This window comes from Monodon monoceros, unplaced genomic scaffold, assembly GCF_005190385.1.
Source record: "Monodon monoceros isolate NGI ecotype Baffin Bay Population unplaced genomic scaffold, NGI_Narwhal_1 Super_Scaffold_12, whole genome shotgun sequence".
NCBI classification, from domain to species: domain Eukaryota; kingdom Metazoa; phylum Chordata; class Mammalia; order Artiodactyla; family Monodontidae; genus Monodon; species Monodon monoceros.
Genome location: NW_021703768.1, coordinates 72846766 through 72868032, shown reverse-complemented (window position 1 = coordinate 72868032; position 21267 = coordinate 72846766). Strand labels below are relative to the sequence as shown.

General features: G+C 35.3%; 1 protein-coding gene across 1 annotated transcript in view; it reads right to left on the bottom strand.

Moving 5' to 3' along the window:
• Positions 1-21267, bottom strand: part of ADGRV1 (adhesion G protein-coupled receptor V1) — a 520998-nt gene that overhangs the window by 497589 nt on the left and 2142 nt on the right. Inside the window, exons 2-10 of the mRNA XM_029215616.1 lie at positions 20841-20990; positions 19657-19752; positions 16823-16927; positions 15312-15425; positions 12423-12988; positions 11783-12053; positions 11084-11413; positions 4690-4866; positions 2262-2485 (exon numbers count right to left, since the gene is read on the bottom strand). Coding sequence (XP_029071449.1) covers positions 2262-2485; positions 4690-4866; positions 11084-11413; positions 11783-12053; positions 12423-12988; positions 15312-15425; positions 16823-16927; positions 19657-19752; positions 20841-20990 — 2033 coding nt within the window. The remainder of the gene's footprint in view (positions 1-2261; positions 2486-4689; positions 4867-11083; positions 11414-11782; positions 12054-12422; positions 12989-15311; positions 15426-16822; positions 16928-19656; positions 19753-20840; positions 20991-21267) is intronic.

The following is a 21267-nucleotide window of genomic DNA, read 5'->3' as shown; positions in this document are numbered from 1 at the left end:
ATATCAGGAAATCTAAACACTTTGCCAAATTCCCAGTGTGCTGTATTTTTAAACAGCCTTGAGAAACATGTCAGAATGTAGAGTCCTAGTGCTTCATTTTTCAAGTCAAATAACACTATAAATAAGGAGTTGTATACTACATATATTACAATTTTTTCTGAAATAAATTGGCATAATAATATTGTTTCTGATTTGGTGAGAACTAAACAACAAAATATTTTTAATTAGTATGGTATCAGAAGCATCATAAATCACTCAGTACCAGGGTAACTTTTATCTCTATTTAATTGTAATATAGAGAATTTTCATTTGAATTTGACATTAAAAGAAAATCGTAAATGGTATCACAATAAAGTGTTAATTATTTTTTGTTGCAATATTTTATTGTAACACTGTAATCACAGCAGCATTCATTCATTCTTTCATTTTAGTTTTGTTAAAAATTTGCAAAATCGAGATGGAGATTTTGATAAAATATGAGATTGTCACATTTATTTAATTAAATGTCTTAGAACACTGAACTGTAATTTGTTCATGCACAACTGAGATAATACAAGTATGCACTAGTTACTAATTGCATTAAAACATTTTAGTATAAATTTGAACTAATTTCTTCTGCTTGAAAAGAGAGGAACCATTAATTTCTGAAATTCTCTGCCCCATGGTTTATACTTTCTTGTGTACTGCCTTAACCCAGAGGAAAGAGAGAAAGAGAAAATACTTTAGAATTATATTTAGTTAATTTCAAAGATTTACATGATAAGGTTGAAAATCACTATTTTGAAAGAATATGAAGAATAGTCACTTATGAACTTGCAGAGGTATAATTTAAATCATTCTTTAGACATTTAGTTCAGAGCAGAAACCTGCAGCTTAGCTAACAAAGTTTCTATAGATTGCTACCTCTTTGGTTTATAATTGCTGTTCATTTTTCTTTAGTTTCTTTTTAAGACTGTCCACTGATTTAATAAGTACTCAAATCTAACTTAAGGAAAAAAAGCACACAAGTGAAAAACTAATAATTTCAGGTTAACATTTCACCAATTTTTTCATCATATGAAATATCTTTCCTTAAGATTTAATGGAAAATATATATTAAAACCATAAGTCATTTAGACTGTGCATGTGTGTTTGTGTGTGTGTGTGTTGTATTTGGTTTTTGCTTTTTTTGGTTTGTTTGCCTATTTTGTTTTGTTTTAATTTTTATGTTAAGAAAAAGGAAGAAAACACAATGTGGTACTGAAAGCACACAAAATGAACAGCAGACATTCAACAGATTTGTTCCCTATATTCTGAATTTTTCTTCCACATGAAAATAAAAACAACTACTCATAAGGTTTATAAAATGTGTTTACACAATACACCAACATAGAAAAACCTACAAGAGACTGAGAGTAAAATTTGGAGAGGACCTGGGGTTACATAAAATAATTATTACTACTTCAGTCCTGATTAAAACAGTATAAAATAACAGGTATTGATTCATCTACGAATTTTATTGTTTCTAAAATAAAAATTTTGCAAAGCCCTCAAGTCACATATTAACCTTCTCTAATATGTATCAACTTTAATATAGAGACCTGTAGTAGATAAGCTTGGTTTCAATTTTTTTAATTAACATCAATTAAGCACAGTAGTTTTTTATTTTTGGAATTTTCTGACTCGCTGAAAAAAATTTCTCTTTGAGAGATTGTGGTATTTTCTTGATATAAATTACTTACTGAGAAATGTTAACTAAATCCTTATTATTACTTAAAAATACCCCTTAAATTTGTATTATTTTTTATTCTCTGGAAAATTAGTATTATTTAATGTTAAATTTCATGTAAAAAAGAGAATTTCATTATATGAAGATTAACACTTTCTTTTTACTCACTCAAAAAAGCTCTAATCCTCTTCCCTGATGAAAATGAAGCCAGCACAGATGTTTGGCTAACCTAACATTTTGGGTTTGCTGCTGCCTATTTTTTGAAAATAGCAACATATTAGCTATGCTTAAGATGTATCTAATACCTTCCATAAATTCTCTATGTAATGTTTCTTCATGATAAATAGCAGGGTAAGAGTTCACTATGTTATAACAGTCTAACCAAAAGCCATCAACAAACATCAGAAAAGTCAGAAGAAGGTCAGCATGACATTATCTAGTTAGTTTTTTCTTTTTACTTAATGTGGAGAAAAGAATTAAAACAAGAAACAAAATTATTTCAGAGAACGTGAACATATAAATGTCACTAAACATTACCTAAATGGGTTATTACCTGTCTAGAGAAAGTGTTACCGTCTCATTCATTTCTGGTATGTCATCAGCTTTGACAGTAATGTTGATCGTTGTGTCACTTTGCCCAGATAAAAACACAACAGAGCCATTAAAGGGTCCTATATCATCCAGGGTCACTGCTTTTGAATTAAAGCCAGAGGGCTTCAAACTCCAATAGACAGTAGCCTGGCCATCAGTTCCATCCCGATGTAAGGGAATGCATACCTTATAAAAAGAAAACAGAACAAGTTCTTCTGAAATACATGCTCACAAATTACATAAGCTTTTCAGTTAGTGCATACACTTGTTATATGAATATGTTTAGGTATTGTGCATAGAGAAGTGAACAATTAAAATGATATTAAAAGCACAATTGAACAAGCTTTAAGTATGATAATTTCAGATTTGACTATTTTATATTAGTTTTTGCTAATCAAACTTCTCTATTAAATTTCCCCCACCCAAAAACCCGCCTAACCTGGAATTTGTCTTAACAAAAAGACTTCATTTTAAAAGCCAAAGAACCATGAAAAACACAGAACAATGGCTAAAGAATAAATTTCCATCAGAAGTTCTCTGAAAAAAAAGAATTTAATATCACAATACAAACTGAAAAATAAGCTTTTGTGACTAAATCTGGGAAGTACACAGTTATGTCAAATGCATCCTAATGTGACAGGGGGCAAAATAAGAAAATAATAATACAAATAAGAAATGTTTCTAACCAACACAACAAATGCAGCAGAAACAAAATCAGATGCTCAAATCATGGCTCTGGGTTACCCTGGGCAAGTTACTTAACCTCTCTGACCTCAATTTCCACACGTGAAATGAAGCTAGTGGTTCCCTATTTTGCAAGTTCCTGGTGAAGATTAAAGTGTCTCTCCATAGCATGAGCTAAATAAATGGAAACTATTATAATAATTCTGAAACAAATTGTATTTGGTAGTTTTATTTAAGTGCAGCACACTTTAAGTATGTATAAGAAAAGGATCACTGCAGATCATAATGAAGTTTTTCTTCAAACAAAGAATGTAAACAAATATTTAATAGTATATAATGCTATTCTTTTTAAGTGCCTAAAAAAGGTATCCTCTGCTCTTTGCCCTTGAACATAGGCCATCTTGAAAAACATGGAAGATATTTCCTCACTAACCATTCTTCTAATTTGGCTAGCAACGGTCAAGTCTGTAGACTAGCAAGCAAAGTAAGATTCTTAGAAAAGACAAAAAAAAGTAAGAAAGGACTGGGCTCTTAAATCACCCCAAGAGGGTGGGCGTGGCCAGGCTGTAGATGGGGACAAAGAGAACAAAGGGAAATTCTCACTCTTTCTGCTGTTTCCCAGGATGGGAAGAATGTAGGTTTCACAGAGCCCAAAACTTTCCCTAGAAGCTAATTTCCCTCTAGGGAAAAATATGAAATGGTAAATGTACAGCTTTGTAAGATAAATGAATAAAAACAACCCATTCTTTCAGAAAAAAACTGAATACTTTTTAGTTTTTAGAAGAAAAATATAAAAATATTATGAAAATATAAAAAGTCAAAACCGTCTTGAAAAATAGAGCTTCTCTGCCACTTCACAGAATCAAATATACAAAGGAAGTTGTGGTCACCATATTTTGACATGAGGGTTTGATAACAAAAACAACTCTCCACATTCCTGATCTCAACTGCAACCCAGTTTAAACCAAATCTAAGTGTAAGAGACTTGGAGAGGGTTTTAGGGACAGACTGTGGCTCAGGGAATGGTAAGGTCAAAAACCAGAGTGGTCCCTATATAGATGGCAGGAAAATTCAACCAGGGTGGGGGGAGGCAGGGAGAGGTGCTGTATATGTGCGCATGTTTGTGTGTGTCCGTGTGTGTGTATCCAGAAATTTACATATATATGTAAATAAAATTATATATATATGTAGATATATATATATATCTACATATATATATATATATATATATATATATAATTCCGAAGATTTGGCATCCACTACTTTACCACCATCACCTCCACCACCAAGTATAGGACGTCACCTGAATCCTGCCCAAGGCAAGCATGAGGAGTGCTCAGAAATAGAAAAGGTCAAAGATTCCTGTGGTACATATGACTTGGCCAATAAAAAAAAATTGTGTTTGGCTATTACTCTACCAAATGTCATACCACTAGCTGAACGCAGCGTCATCAAAATATCCTACTTTTGCTGTGAGCAATTAATTCTAATTTTATTCTATCGAATATGGCAATAAGATGATGAAAATCACACATTCGTCAGTTACTTATGTCAAGTTACATATTGAAGGCTTGCTGTAAATAAATGGTGAAGCTTTTCAAGATCTGTTAACTCTATAAACTAACTAGATCTCCCCCTCAAAAAAACAGTGTCTTTACATTATCTCAAACTCATTAGGCCCCATCAATAAGAAAAAGCCTACTTACCACTTCAGCAGCAAAATCTTCTGGTTCATGCAAAATGATTGGAAGATTGCTAATAAAGCCAATTTCTCCATTTGCAATGTCTGGAGTAACCACTAAAGAAATATTTCGGATTTTTCCAAATCTAGGACTTATGGGTGGGATTGGGGGAACTATATTCACCAACTCCAGATCTTCCAACTATAATAAACAAAAAAAGCCATAAAAGTGGAAAGAAAAGACATTTTTAAGAAAAATGTTAAAGTCTTAATTGCATGGGAAAACAAAATAAGCATGGGTAAGGCCACCAATAACTTGGCAACTTCCTTCTTCATTCACCACCTGATTCAACCTCCCACACTGGCTTCTTGAGCTCTTTCTGATCCTCAATTATTATTATTCCCCAGGGTTCTTCCTAAGACCTTTATCTTATAATTCCATACCCTCTCCATAATAACCTCTGGATCTCTCCTTCAAATTCCAAATCTTTATAACCAACTGCCACTGAATATGACATAAACATCAGAGACACCTTACAGATAGAATGTGCCAAAGAGAAATCACTATCTCTGCTCCATGTCCTCTAACCACTATTTTCACCAATACCACCATCCGCTTTTCCTCCTTGTTGCCTATACCCAACTACCTTGATGTAAAGCCAAATATTAGCGAGTTGCCCACATTTCCCTCCTCTCTTCCACTGACCCACACCTCCAATCAAATCACCCACTCCCCTTCTCTGCCAGAGAAAATTCACGATCAGAAGACCATTCAGAACTCCAAATGTGACTTAATATGTCTTTATGTTTAAAGAAATGTGACACATGTATAACATATAATGTCCCTGTGATTAATGAACATGACCTTCAGAGTAACTTTCACAGTTTCTCCTCATGTAGAATGGCCTCCTTCCATCATCTCACAAGTCAAAATGTACTCGCTCTTAAAGACTAGTTAAATATCCCTCTCTCCCATGAAGATTTCCTTGGATTCTCCAGCCCTCTTTCTTCTACCTCTTCCGGAACTTCTACTGCTACACTCACTAAATGTGGAAATTAACGTTAAACTTCACATATTGCTTGCTTATCAGCATTTTGTGTGTTCTAGACTTTTACTTCCCAACAGGACTATACACCTCTTGTGTGTCTGTGTCTTTCTCAGTATTTTCCTGCAACATGACATTAAGTACAGCAGCTACACAATAGACTTGTTGATTTATCCCTACAAGACAAAATGAGCTCTATAAGAATCCTGATATATCAAAACTTTCAACATCTTAATATTCTAACTTTTCAAAATCCAACTTATCAATCCTCACAGTGTTCACATGAATGTAGGCATAGACAATCATTACAGGGCTGCAAAAAGCATAGAGATTTTAAGTTAAAAAGCAACTGTGAACTTAACAGGGCATTATGGATTGCCCACTCTTCAGAGCCCTCTGTTAGGCTTTGTAATGTGGAAACAATGATACTAAGTAACCACCTGTAGAGACTGGTGATTTAAGTTGATATTGTGGACACCTGTGGACAAGGACTGTACTGATCCTGCACATACGCTCACATTTTGTGATGAACAATACATATTTTAAGGGTAAAAGTAAATGCCTTTTTAAATGTAACACACTTTGCTTTGAAAATAATATACAGGAGAAGAATATCAAAAATTCCATGACTGGTAAATATTCACTCGGGTAAAAGAAAAAAAAAGAAATCAGACTGACCAATTTTGCTAAATACTGGTATGTGGACTAAGTCAAGTAAAATATAACATGCGGTTCTTTAGGATACTGCATTTACTTTATAAAATAAATGAAACATAAAGATACATAGTTAAAACCACGTAAGTATAACTGTCATTCCTTCTAGAGAAAAAGAATATACATACCCATATATATGTAGTTATCTTTAAAAATAGCACAAGAAACTAAAAATATATATTTGAATGGCATATAAATATAAAGTGTGCATTGGATGGAGGTGAAGCCTTTTTAAAATACACTGGTCTTGTGTGAGTTAGCACGTGTTTGTGAATGAACACTCTCATTCTCATACATTCACAAAGAGTTAAACTGATAATACTGTTGAATATATCAAGGAAAATAATGACTTACTTTTACTTCAAAACTTTTCAAAAAGAAAGGAAGAAAATTCATATTCTACCTACATTTATCAAAACAGTTACAGAATTAATTCTAAATATAGTATTTTTGGAAAATACAGATAAAGAAGATATAGAAGGCTACGGAATGAACTGATCAAAAGAAAAATGCTAATTTCCCATGGCTTATTTCCTAGTCTCTAAGCCTTTTTGTCTGGGTTCCTTAAGCGTCCGCTAAATCAAACTACTCCATTCATAAAGAGTCGTTCTTTGCTTCCAGACAGTTTGCAACCGAGACAGCACATTAGTAACCCCATGCCTGCCAAAAACGGTATCTCAAACTAACGTATTTTAGCTGAGAGGCTTACTGAAGAATGAGGAGCTCATGTCTCAGATTCTCCTTTCTTCAGCCTCATTCAGCTTTCCATGCAGAGTCTGATGCCTCCTATTCTTGAATTGCTCATCCATTACGTACTACACAAACTACACAACCTTCTAATTCCAACTAGCCTTCCAGAACCTACAGCTGTTTTGAACTTTAAGGAATTGTGTCAGTGACTAATAATGACCTTTTGTCCTAAAGTGTTAAATTGACTGTCTGCACTGTAAGACCTTTGTTTTTCAACTGAATACAGAGATAGATAAAAAATTGAGTCTGGAATTAGTGCTGCAAACAGATTTCTAACCCGGGATCACCAAAATTCAGATATTACATGCTTCTTCAAGCTTTTCCTTTCTTTTCAAGTGTTGTCTAAAATAAATTCTGTCATATTCATATAGAATGCTGAAATAAAATAGCTAGACTATCTGACCGATTGAAGGTTCTTAATAAAGTTTTGTTTACAAAAGGATTCTCTGCAGCTACTTGGATAGAGATACTGGATATTTTCAAGAGACTGAAAGCTTAATATAAAGGTTACTAATATTGGCATAGATATACGGGGTCTGTATCCACAGTAAAAACTGGTTTTGAGGCAGAGTAAAAAAAGATATCAGAAATGTAAAACAGAAAAGTTCTCTACAACTCAAAATCAATCCTTCTGCATCATCAGTTCTCAAACTCATGTCATGTCACTGCAACTACTACAGGAATTCCAGGATGCCCAGGCCTCCACGAAAGCAAAAGCAACTGTGTGAAACCTTTGCTTCATTTCACTTGTTTTAATAATTTGTTTCTCTTATGAGTTTTGACCTATGCAGGATAGGAGACAGAGGGAGAACTGAATACTGAGGTTCTAGGGACAAAAGCCTTAAACATATATGCTATGAATTGAATGTTTGTATCCCCAAACGCAGAATTCACATGTTGAAACCCTAATGCCCAATTTGATGGTATTTGGGAGATGGGACCTTTGAGAGGTGATCAGGTCAGGAGGGTAGATCTCTCATGATAGATCAGTGCCCTTATAAGGAGAGACACCAAAGAGCTTGCATCCTCTCTCTCTCTCTCTCCACCATGTGAGGACAAAAAGCAAAAAGACATCAGTCTGAAAACCAGGAAGAGGGCTCTCCCCAAAACCCCACCATGCCGGCATTCTGATCTCAGACTTCCCAGACTCCAGAACTGTGAGAAGTAAATGTCCGTTGTTTAAGCCACCCAGTCTGTGGTAGTCTTTATAGCAGCCCGAACTGACCAAGACAATGTCTACTAATAAGAATGCTCTGAATACAAAGGACACCAACCACAGAGAAGGCAAAGGAGAGCACTGATGCCAAAAAAAAAAAACAAACAAACACAAAAACCCACAATAAACTCTGACACTCCTCTCAACAAGTTACTTAAATCTCCCAGAGGCACCTGAGAATTCCTAAGTTTGGGAAATGCTACCCTAATTGCAAACTGGTGAAATTAGTATGTATTTCCATATATTAAAAGGACCAACTTTAAAAAGTAAGTTATGACATGTTTTTTAGAAGGTCAAACTTAAAGCTTTTTAAAATTTTCTAAATCTCTCTCTAAATGTGCTCTGACGGCAGCATTCTAATTGCCTTAACTTCTTGCTCAATGAGGTCAGGGCCATGGGCTTGACCACTTGCTCAATTCCACTTCACAGACCCAGATCCCCCACCATCTGGCCAGTCATCTCATAAGAGCATTCCACAAGCTGCAGGGGGAATGGAAACAACTGTGAATGACACCATGTTCTCTTCACCCATCACCCCAAGAAGAGAATTCAAGGGTCCTCCATAAAAGTGGGTTATCCTCATACACAGAAGGATGCATCGTATCATAATTTCCCCATTTCGAGGAGACACAATAGAATAATAATAATAGTTATAATAATAAAGGTGAAAAGCAGATCTCCCACCACAAAGCTTTTGGAATGCTGACAAAAGGTCTCCCTATATGTAGGCATATTGCAAAAAGGCATCCCTACGTACCGACAAATCATATATCCCCATAATGGGCCACTCACTAGACACCTCCACTAGGAGTCCACAATTAATGCACAAACCATATAAGCATGAGCAGTGACTTAGCCCAAAAAAAAGACAAAAGTCTTCAAAATAAAAGGGCCCACCCCACCAAGTGCTAAGCAAGGTACGACACAGCCCTGAGAAATTCAGAATGCCAAGATTAAAAAAAAAGCTTTCAGAAATAAAGAGCAAGTTAACCTAAAGGTAAATGATTTCTTTCCCCTCAAATTTCTTATCAGCAACTCTGGAAGCTAAAAGGCAATACCTTTAAAGTTCTGGAGAAGAAGTTATTTTAATCTAGAAATTCTACGAAGCCAGTTATCAATGTATGAAATTTCATTTTCAGTGCTCAAAGACTCAAAAAGTTTACCTTGCACATACTTTTTCTGCACATGTATTTGAGGATAGATATATTTCAACAAAACTAAAACACAATCCAAGAAGTAAAAGGCAAGAAATCAAGAAAACTGAGGAGTTCAGAAAAAAACAGTCCCAAGTAGCAGGTGTGAAGCAAGTGAAGAAAGCAGTTGGTACAGCTAAACTCAGCATTCAACACATCTAAGACAGCTGGAAGACCTAATTTGGTAAGAATGGCATATAAAAAGGAGCAGGGCTTCCCTGGTGGTGCAGTGGTTAAGAATCCGCCTGCCAATGCAGGGCACACGGGTTCGAGCCCTCGTCTGGGAAGATCCCACATGCCGCGGAGCAACTAAGCCTGTGTGCCACAACTACCGAGCCTGCGCTCTAGAGCCCGTGAGCCACAACTACTGAGCCCACGTGCCACAACTACTACTGAAGCCTGTATGCCTAGAGCGCGTGCTCCACAACAAGAGAAGCTACCGCAATGAGAAGCCCGCACACTGCAAGGAAGACTAGCCCCCACTCGCCGCAACCAGAGAAAGCCCGCGTGCAGCAACAAAAACCCAGTGCAGCCAAAAATAAAGAAATAAATAAAAAGGGGCAATTAGAAACTCCAGAGAAAGCAATAATAAAGTATAAAACAAAGTCTAGGCAAAAATATGAAACAAATTTAAATGCAGCATTATTCAAAGAAAATAATGGAATATGAGATTTCATTTGATATATATTTCACTTAGCAAAATGTATGGTGACATAGATCATATATTCTTTTTTTACTGATCCATTCATACTATCTGGTTCTGCATTAAATTTATTTACATAACCAAAATTTGATAAGCACCCTTTATTGCTTTCTAATTTTCAAAATCAACCAATACCAACCATATGGAAAACATAACCATAGTATCATAAATAAGTACAGATGTTTCAAACTTTGGCAATAAAAATATGCTCTGGTTAATAAAAGTTAAGAAATAAAAGAGATAAGATGGAGAAATATAGGGCCCTTATTTCTTCTTATTAAGTAGATAGAAGTCCATAGATTCTACCTACAGTTAATAGATTTTTTAGTATACTATTTAAAGTTATATACACAATTTCTCTCATATTGCTTTTTTTATTTCTGGAATGCTTTCCCTGCAGCATCCATCATGAAAAACATATTTATTCTACAAACTATATTCCTATGTCACATTTTCCTAAATCAACTCAAAAGAATGGCTCACTCTCTCCTGGCCCTCCCCCACTCACAGTTCATGAATTTCTCCATTACATCATCCATTATATTCTGACCTACATTTCATGTCTGATCTACTTTTATTATCACATGATTAAAACAGACTTTAGTATAATCCTTGTTTTATTCATCCTTATATGTGTTAGGGGCAGACAGGCTCTCTTTGGACTCCCTACATAACTTCTAGTAAGCAACAGAATCCAAAATATAAATGAGGGCAAAATAATGACTGGTTAACTCTCTCACACAGATAAGCACACTTGTAGTTTAACCAAAGTTGAGATTATTTAATCATTCAAGTACCTGTACTAGGAAGTGGGCCCCATTTTGAAGGAATGCATCATTTCTTAGTGGTAATTTTATAGTGACTTGGGTTTTTTGTTCTGGAAAAATGAGGCTGCTTCTCCTGGATATATTTAAGATGCCATCTTTTGCTCTCAAAGGGTCCACATCTCCAGAAGGAATATAAAGTGCAGAATAAAACATATTCACATCTCCTTTAGTTCCTCCTAGTCTTTTAAAACTCAAGGATAAATATCGTTCACGTGGGCTACTTTCAATCTTCTGGTTTTCCATAGGAAAAAATGTTATTAGGCCATAAACATCATCACTATCCTGAATGTAGAACAAAAGCTGCAGATAAAGGAATAAAATATTAAAGTGCAGAATTCTCACATCTGAGATTACCAAATGGTTTATTTTCTAGGCTATTTTGAATTTTAATATTTATTTATGTATCACATCTAAAAATGATTACTCTCATAGGTAATAGAGTAAAAGATGAATCAAAAACACATTTGAAAACTTTGTGGAATTTTTTTAAGAGCAAACTTTTTATTTACAGAGGGACAACCTTCAGCAAGGGAAGTAACCACCATTTCTAAAACCAGTGCTCTTCCTGTCACATCAAACTAAACATAAATGTGCTTTATGTGGTCAAATTCTTCAGCTGTTCTATGACACAGAAATATTCCCACAAGTAAAGTATAATAAGAGATCTACCTCTGCTGGTTCGCTCACTTCTGCACCTCCTCGTATAGTATGAGGGAGAATCTTAAGCAGGTAAGCTTCTGCCTCTTCTGGAAGATCATCATCAACCACAGTAAGAGGAATTGATGCCAACATCTGCCCTTGTGCAAAATGGAGAACTCCAGAACTCGGTCTGATATCTGCTGTTACCGGTGAGGGATCACTGCTATTCCGTGTCAATACCCAGTTCACAGAAATATTCCCATGAGTGCCACCATTTCTAACCACTGTAATTTCTTCAAATCTAGAATTTTTAAAAAAATATATGGTCAAATAACACTCTATTTCCCTTAAAATGGGCATTTTCAATGTCAAGTTGGCCACCAGACACTGGTAAAAGCAGAATCCAAATCATAAAGAATGACTGTTTTTAATATGAAGGAGTAGATATGTAGATGTGCCCTAGGAAACTACCATAATGTGAATTAACCTGCATATTTAAATATGTGACTTAAATATCACTCCCAAAATAGAAAAACAACAGTGAAACCATGGTCAAGGAAATGACACATACACTTAACAGTTCAGCACTGTGTCCAACACCACAAATATTAAATCTTGGAATAACATATTAAAATAATTGTAGCAATACAACATTTAAAATAAACCCTACCTTGATGTTGTATCTTCATCAATTATAACTGTCTTTTCAAACAAGATACTGCTGAATGAGAGGACACCATAAGGTTTGTCGTTTGGCTTAATGGTGACTTGTACAACAGAAGGGACTAATAGCACAGCATCTCCCTGTAAGGTATCTTTTAGTAACATAACATGAAATGATTCAGCAATCTCTGGTATGGCATCATCAATTATTTGAAATTTCAGGTGTGATTCATAAATAAAAGGTGGAAAAACAATAGTTGTGTTTGGCTGAAGATCAATGAAGTCTAAATTTTGCTGGGCGTGTGCTGTTGAATTCCCAGTTATAACAACATAACTGATCGAAATTTCATATTCATCAGATCCAATCATATTTCCCTTGTCATCTTTTCCACGAACCACTGGAATTGTGAGTATGTGGTCTTCCTCAGGTACCAAATAAACACTCTGAATGAATCTCACAGGACTGTCATTTTTCTTAATGATGATCTCAACTGAGCTCCTGGAGGTGTTGATCTCAGCTCCTCCTTCTACACTTTTCAGCTGAATCAAAAATATTTCATCATTTTCTGGTACCTGTCAGAGAAATATAAACAGTGGTAAAACATCAATAACCAAAACACCTGCAAAAAAACCAAAGTGTGAAAAGTCCTTTTTTTTCAATGCAATTACATAGAAATAAAAAAATCTTTACCTGAAGGGAGCAGATAAAGAGGCTTGTTCAGTGTCTATTTACTAAAATATTTTCCAAAGGTAAACAACATATTTTAGATAAAGCAATGATAAGAACAAGTAAGGAAGTGTCAGTATAATGGCTTTCAACCTTGATCAATCTTTAGATAACTAAAGATCTGACAGTAAAAACTAGTTTCATCAGGTGGGTAGGGTCAGAAGCAGCATTCAAGGTCTGATAATAGATAAGAATCTGGAAAACTACATTAACATCACATACAAATTGTTAGTTTTCAATCATGTCAAATTATTCTTGCTTCTCTCTAAACAGTTTCTATCTCAAGATTTAAACATATGATACCAATCACATGATTTTCAAAATACATATCATGTCTCTCTGGAGAACAAGCTACAAGAGTCACTATTAGGCAAAATGATGACACTGTTAAAATGAAACTTTTAAAAAATAAATAAATAAATTTATTCATTCATTCATTCATTTATGGCTGCGCTGGGTCCTCGTTGCTGTGCGCAGGCTTTCTCTAGTTGCGGCGAGCAGGGGCTACTCTTCATTGCGGTGCATAAGCTTCTCATTGCAGTGGCTTCTCTAGTTGCAGTTCACAGGCTCCAGGCGCGCACGGGCTTCAGTAGTTGTGGCTCACAGGCTCTAGAGCGCAGGCTCAGTAGTTGTGGCTCGCAGGCTCTAGAGCGCAGGCTCAATAGTTGTGGCGCATGGGCATAGCTGCTCCGAAGCATGTGGGATCTTCCTGGACCAGGGCTCGAATCCGTGACGCCTGGATTGGCAGGCGGGTTCTTAACCACTACATCACTAGGGAAGTCCCGAAACTTTTTTTAACTACAGAGAAATCCTAGGGATTATCTCTACTGTGCTATTTGAGTTTTTACTTCATTATAAATGAATGAAAGTGAAAAAATATATATTTTTACCTCCATCAATAGAAATATAAAAAGTAAAGCATTTATCTCAAAAAAGAAAATGTAATGATTTGACTGATGATCTTTTTCCCCCCAACTTTACTGAGGAATAATCGACAAATATAACTAATATATTTAAGGGGTACAACATGATGATTTGATATACATATACATTGTGATTACAAAGATCAAGATATTAACACATCCATCACCTTACATAGTTAACTCTGTGTGTGTGTGTGTGTGTGTGTGTGTGTGTGTGTGTGTGTGGAGAAAATACCTAAATCCTACTCTCAGTAACTTTTAAGTATACAATACCATACTATTAACTATAGTCACCATGCTGTATAGTAGATCCTCAGAAGATGAGCTTTTAAATTTATAATTAAAATGTATAATTAATCATTGCCCCCAAATTATAACCTGTTAAATGTTCCAGGATCTATAGACAAAAGGTTTTTGTTAGCTTTCACAACCAGATGAATTAAGAGTTATCAATGCTATCTAATATTTCATTTTTTCAAGAGAAATACTCTTTTCTAATAATGTCTTCTAATTCATTTTTCTTCTCTTGGGATTTGGTTTCATGATTTTTTTTGTGGGAAGGTAGGGAGATAATTATAAATTCCCAGCTATTCCCTTTTTTTCTGATAATACTACTAAGTAATACTACTACTAATAATACTAAGATTATTTTATTAAAAGTCATGTTTTCTTTTGGTTAGCTCATGGGGGACATCCTTGTACATATTGTTCAAATTCATTCTTTCCTTACCAGTTAAACTAGCTGTGTCATGTATCTCAATCCTTGGTAGCTTCAATGTGAAATTAAAAATAACAAAAGGCTTCCTATGAATGTAGACATTTAAAATATCTAAAAAAATGAATATCATATGCAACCAAATTTTCTTTGCTTTTATAGTAAAATATTTATGCTGGGTAAGTAGTACTGTACCTGCTCGAAACTGAAATCACTAGCAAAATCAATCATCAAGGTTTACAAAATGCTTAAATGTTTGTATTAAGTGTGGTTGTCAGTTACATGCAAGTTCATCACCTTTTAGATACACAACTTCATGTGAATTAAATAAGATAAATATTAATAAGATATATTCAAAAGAAATATTTATAGCTAAGGCATAATTGGCCACAATACACTAACTTCACATAGGACTATGTTCTTGAATAATTTCAAATCCTGAACATAATTTAATACTTGACATAATATTCTCTAACATGTCTGTAACACAGAGAGAGGCCTTGTCCCTTTTAAGCACTTAACACATCCTACCTCATCATCGAGAACTGTCAAGTTATAAACTACTGTTCCACTGCCAGGAGGAACAGTGATGTTCCCTTTAACTGGACTTAAATCTTCTTCAGGTGGGTTTGGGCCACCCTCTACCTGCAAGGAGACACAGTGCCATCAATAAACATGAAATATTTCAAAAGAATAAGAAAGCATTATTGTGATATCAGCTGACATATTTAGTTTAAAATGTTTTGCAAGAGGAATGATACTTTAAAAAAAATTTTTAATAAACAAATATATCCTGGTACTTCCACCAAAAAGAAAAAAAAAAGAAGAAGAATGATACTAACCTACATTAAGTCTGCCCTTCTAACTAATAGTCAAGGCCTGTAATATAATTACAGATCTTGACTATAATTACATTAAACTACATGGTTTCTAAAAGCTTTCTCTTTTTTTCTCAACCGTACTATTAAACCTGACAAAAAAACTTATAAGTACTTTTTCTTGAGCGGAATGTATTCACAATTAGTGTATTCTCTTAAGTAATGGAATCAAATACCAGTCCCACCACTGGCAGAGTAACCTTGGGCAAGGTATTTAATAACTCTGTCCAGCTTTTTCCTCATCTTTAACATGAGCGTAATAATGTCCACTTTCCAGGCTAGATATGAATATTTAATAAAATCATATTCCTTTTGAAAAGAATTAAGTACTCTGTGTCTAACCCTTTTTTAGGTACTAAGGATATAGCAGTGAACAAGGCAAACTTTCTACCCACCAGGACCTTACATTTAATGAAAAGGAACAAATGGGAGATAAATAAATGTGTGTCCGATGATGCTAAGTACTATGGAGAAAAAATTTTAAAGGGCATGAGGGAGATTGAGTGCTGGGAAGAGTTGGAGTTTACATGCAGTGATAATCAGTGTAAAGCACTTAGAACAGTATATGGCAATATTAAGTGCTCCACAAATGTTAGCTGTAATTATTTCAACATAACAGAAGGCTCAAGAGCTAATAAAATAACTTCAGACATCTATAGAGAGTTGAAAACACTATAACCTGATGATGCCTTATCGTTTCTACAGCCAATTTTCTTCCAAATTTTGGAGTACAACTGCTGTTAACACCATCCGTTAAGTATATTTTTTTAAATGGAATGTATATGGGGGAAGACTACATATTAAATAATTTTATATAAGCCTAAGGAACCCATGAGCATTTTAAAATTTTATATCCTTGAAAAGATTTATCATAAACGTTCTATGAATCTTATAGAATTAACATTATTATTCAATTTGTGGTTTATTATTATCTATCCTGTAATCTAAAGTGATATGTTGTGTTTCACATAAGAACAGTATATCCAAGCAGCAAGGAAAACAGTTTTATATTAAACATGAAATTTATCAGATGATCAAAGTATTTACTTTTATTTTATTTTCATTGTCATGCTTATTATACAAAGGACCTTGATTTTAAAATTACAGCCATCTGGTATGAACTCTGAAGCTTTACCATTTAAAATGATTTTAGAGTAAACTTACCTCAAAAGTCACACTGACCATCCCATAGGTTCCTTTTTCTCTGATGAGAGTAAGAGGCACAGTTTCATTTCTGCCCGGGGGCTCACTCACTGTGATTGAGAAAGGCTATTGGGAAGAGCAAAGACCATCAGGCGCTGATCAATCAGAGACAGGAGCTCGTGCAAACTGTTACCTTAGAAATCCTAATTTTCCAGAGACAAATCAATCCACATTGTGCTCTAAAAATGTGGGGCTTCCTAGCATTCACTAACTGTAGCTAACAACGCTTAAAAGGTTAAAATAATAGTATAAAGGGAACATAAAACTAGTCAGGCAAAAGATGCAGGTTCTTGTCTTGCTTCCAGCAACAAGTAGCTGTCCCGCTGAGGAATCTTAAAGGTTATCTCACTGAAAGATGATGAACTCAAATGCTCCCAGGGGCCCAGGAGGTCACAGAAATGAGTTGTGCCTCCAAGCCAGGGCAGCTCATTGGGACTACGGTTCAGCCTTGCTCCCAACCACTGCTCCCTCCTCACTGGTCAGCTAGCCACTGAAAACAGACATGACTTTTTCAGGACATGATCACTGAGGGGAAGAAAAAGCCAGGACTTCAAATGTTGCACAGTGTTGGCATGGCAGGGTAGAAGAGATGAGTGGGCAGGTACACGCTAGCTAAGGCTGCAGGTGACACTAAGTCTCAGTATCCCCATCCATCAACAGCAATAGGAATGCCTGTCTCAAACAGCTGTGATGAGGTGTCAATAATTCACGTCTAAGTGCTTATCCTAGTACATGTCACATAGTGAGGACCCAGCAAATGTTGGCTATAATTGTGATCATCATCATCGATATAATCACCATCCAGTCTGGAAACCAAAGCCAGCCTATGTAGTAACAACTGTGAGCTCAACAGTTACTTAGTTTAATTTTAATCACACAGGGCAGGTGCCTAGTCAGAGGCTTCCTGGCAGCTCTGAGACCACAACAGTCAGGGACCTAGGACAAATGCTAAAGACTAGGACTCACTCCCAGAGGCTAAGATATTTAATGTCAAAAGAAAGAAGGAAAGAAACCTTTAAACAAGTGAGTATGAGGTGGGGGATGAAAGTTGGGAGTGAGTGTAGAGGAAAAGAAGTAGGGAGAAAAATTAAGCAATTAAGGGAGTCTGGCTCATAATTAAAAATTCCAGATCATTCAAATAGAAGCGATTGATTAATTAATTTATTTATTTTTGTAAATGTTGATATAATGGAAGTTACAAAACGTCTACTACCTTGGCATTATTCACATATCCATTTTAATAAAGCTACTGCAACTATAAAGATCGTATTTATCTAAAGCTCACCTTGTTTCAAAGATAATTCAAGGTGCTAAGAAAATGACATACAAATACACCAACTGAAGTAGCAACCTAAATTGGAAAATAAATAAAAAGCTGGGGAGTGTCATATTACCTTTTAGTAATGATAATTAGTAACATGATTCAAAAAGACTCCACACCAGGAAGTTTATTGTAGACTAAAACTTACTTGCAATATCCAATTTTACTTGAGATAAATTTTCTTTTATTTCAGAGCTGAAAACAATTTTTCTCAGAGGTGGGGGGGCACCTGTGTTGTGTGTTTTTTTCTAAAGAACAAAACCCTCTGAACATAGGACTGGCCAGGGACACAGGAATTTGGTGATAAAGGAGAAAAAAATGAACTGTTGAGCAAAACTGAGGAAGATGACATGGAGTTTTAACCTTCAAGAAATAGTAATTAATAGGAAAATCTCAGGGTAGGGAATAAATATAGAATAACTATATTTAAGAGCTATAACATCCGCTATTCAATTGTAAGTTTACTATAGGTTTTTTCAGTGTTCTTTCAATATATTTTTCTTGTCTAGAATCACTCTAAACTTTCAGAGGAGGCTAAGAGACAATGCTTTTTGAAGTGCCAGTTGAGGACATCAAGCACAAGGAACTGTGTTACAACATCTGCTACAGACTGAACGTTTGTGTCCCCCCCAAAATTCATGTTCAAATCCTAACCCCCAAAGTGATGTTATTAGGAGTTGGGGCCTTTGGGAGGGGAGTAGGTCATGAGAGCAGAGCCCTCATGAATGGGATTAGTATGCTTATAAAAGAGACCCCAGAGACCTCTCTTGCCCCTTCCACCACATGAAAACACAGCAAAAAGACAGCTGTCTATGAACCAGGAAGTCAGCCTGCACCAAACACCAAATCTGCTAAAGCCCTGATCTTGGACTTCTCAGCCTCCATAACTGTTAAGAAATAAATTTCTGTGGTTTTTAAGCCACCCAGTCTATGGTATTTTGTTATAGCAGACCAAACTGACAAGGACAACATCTGAGTTAGAGACCACCAGAGGAGGTAACAAATGAGTCAGGTGAAATGATCAGCAGAAAGAGATTAGGGCAAGAGATGACCATGATCATAGGGGTCCCCTCATTTCACAGAAATCTTAGGGAAAACAAAAGGACAGTCTACAGAATGTGGAATACAGACGGAGTTAGACCAAAGTTTATTTATATATCAAAAGACAGGATGATTCTAGGTAGCATAGAAAGTAATCACAAAATTTAATAGACGGTTATCTAAGCAACCACAAGATTAATCAAATTATAACCATAGGGCTTCCCTGGTGGTGCAGTGGTTGAGAGTCTGCCTGGCGATGCAGGGCACACGGGTTTGTGCCCCGGTCCGGGAAGATCCCACATGCCACGGAGCGGCTGGGCCCGTGAGCCATGGCCGCTGAGCCTGCGCGTCCGGAGCCTGTGCTCCGCAACGGGAGAGGCCACAACAGTGAGAGGCTCGCATACCGAAAAAAAAAAAAAAATTATAACCATACCATATTAAATGAAATAATTCCAAATGCATTGTCATTTGACAATATTGTCACAGTAACAGTCCTTGGCCATCCAAGCTTCACATTTGCTGAAGGTTTCTAAAATAAAAGCCCAAAAGTAAATTAAGCAATTAAACATAAGAGGAAAAAAGAGATTATTTTAAAAGGATTTTGGTCTTTATGTAATCATTCAGAATATGAATAAAAAGACAAGTATATTTTTAATGCACAGATTAAGAAAATATATTAAAACTAAGTCAACGTGGTTAAGTTCTAAACAAGAATTCTTCAAAAGAGTTTTGAAAACCATTAATCACTATTAAAATATAAATTGTTATAACTATAAATAATCACTGGCTAGTAATATATTCTAATTTCATTACTAATATAACAGAGAATTAATTAACAGTATGAAATTCTATTCATATGTGATCTTTTTCTTACACTATAGAAGGTGCTGAAACTTAAGAATTAGTTATTCTATAAATCATAGAACCAAATTAAAGCTAAAATATTAAAGCAATTTTTCTAATAAATATGGGAAGAGTTTGCTACATTTCTATTAATATTCAATAGCAGCATAAAGAAATACGAAAAAAGAGTGTCTTACAAAAGTAAAACATGACTGGTTCAAGTGCCATTTTCACAAAAATTTTAATCACACCAACCCAGTCATTCCAAAAAAATTCTCAATTCACTTCAGAAAAATTAAGTAGAGCAGTGTTAGCAGTCACTGCCTCAGCCATAAAGGACAATTAAACCTTAGGCTAGTCAAGCATTTTTCCCAGGGGCGCTCCAAATTTATTCTAAGGCACAGGGACCTCCCACTGCCAAGCCTGCTTTTTGTACCCTTCTCCTTTGAACTCAGAAGTCACGGTCATTCTTTGTGCATCTGGTAGCAGAAGAGGGATAAAAGAGAAAAGGGCCAAAGGGAAGACAAGGTTTTCCTGAGCATCTGTCATGGCAATTCCTAAATAAGCTGAATTAATCCAAAAACTAGCTGTAGAATCTTCTAAAAAGATTATCTGAGGAGTAACCAGACCGTGGAATTGCCAAAGAGATTGTCAGTTCTGGCTTCTATGAAAACCACCACCAGGCACTTAAATTGGCTCATCTCTAGAGAAAATGATTTTTAAGCGTTGTAAGATTTTTAAGAGTTTAAACTTACTGGGGAAAAAGGGACTTACCTGTAAAATTAGGTGAAAAATAAAAGTTTCATCCGGCTCCGGTAAATCATCATCACATACTGCTATGTACACTGTCCTATTTGTTTCTCCAACAGGTATAAAAGCTGCAGCATATGTGTCAAAAAAGTCACCGGTGTCATCTCCATACAGCTATCAAATGCAAAACACAGACAGTTCTTACATAACACAGTGTTAGGACAAGCAAAATTGATGCTAATTAGAGCAATTAACAGGCAAAAAAACCATGAATCATCAAATGACACTGATGTTTATAAACAGGATGTGGAAAAACAAAACAAATATCTAACAACTAATAAAAATCACCTTAAAAAAAGCATTATAAGAAGAAATGATTCTACATAAAAACATTTGTTTACGCTCTAGAAGGTAAAGGAATCATTAGATTCCTCACAGAAAAGTAATAATT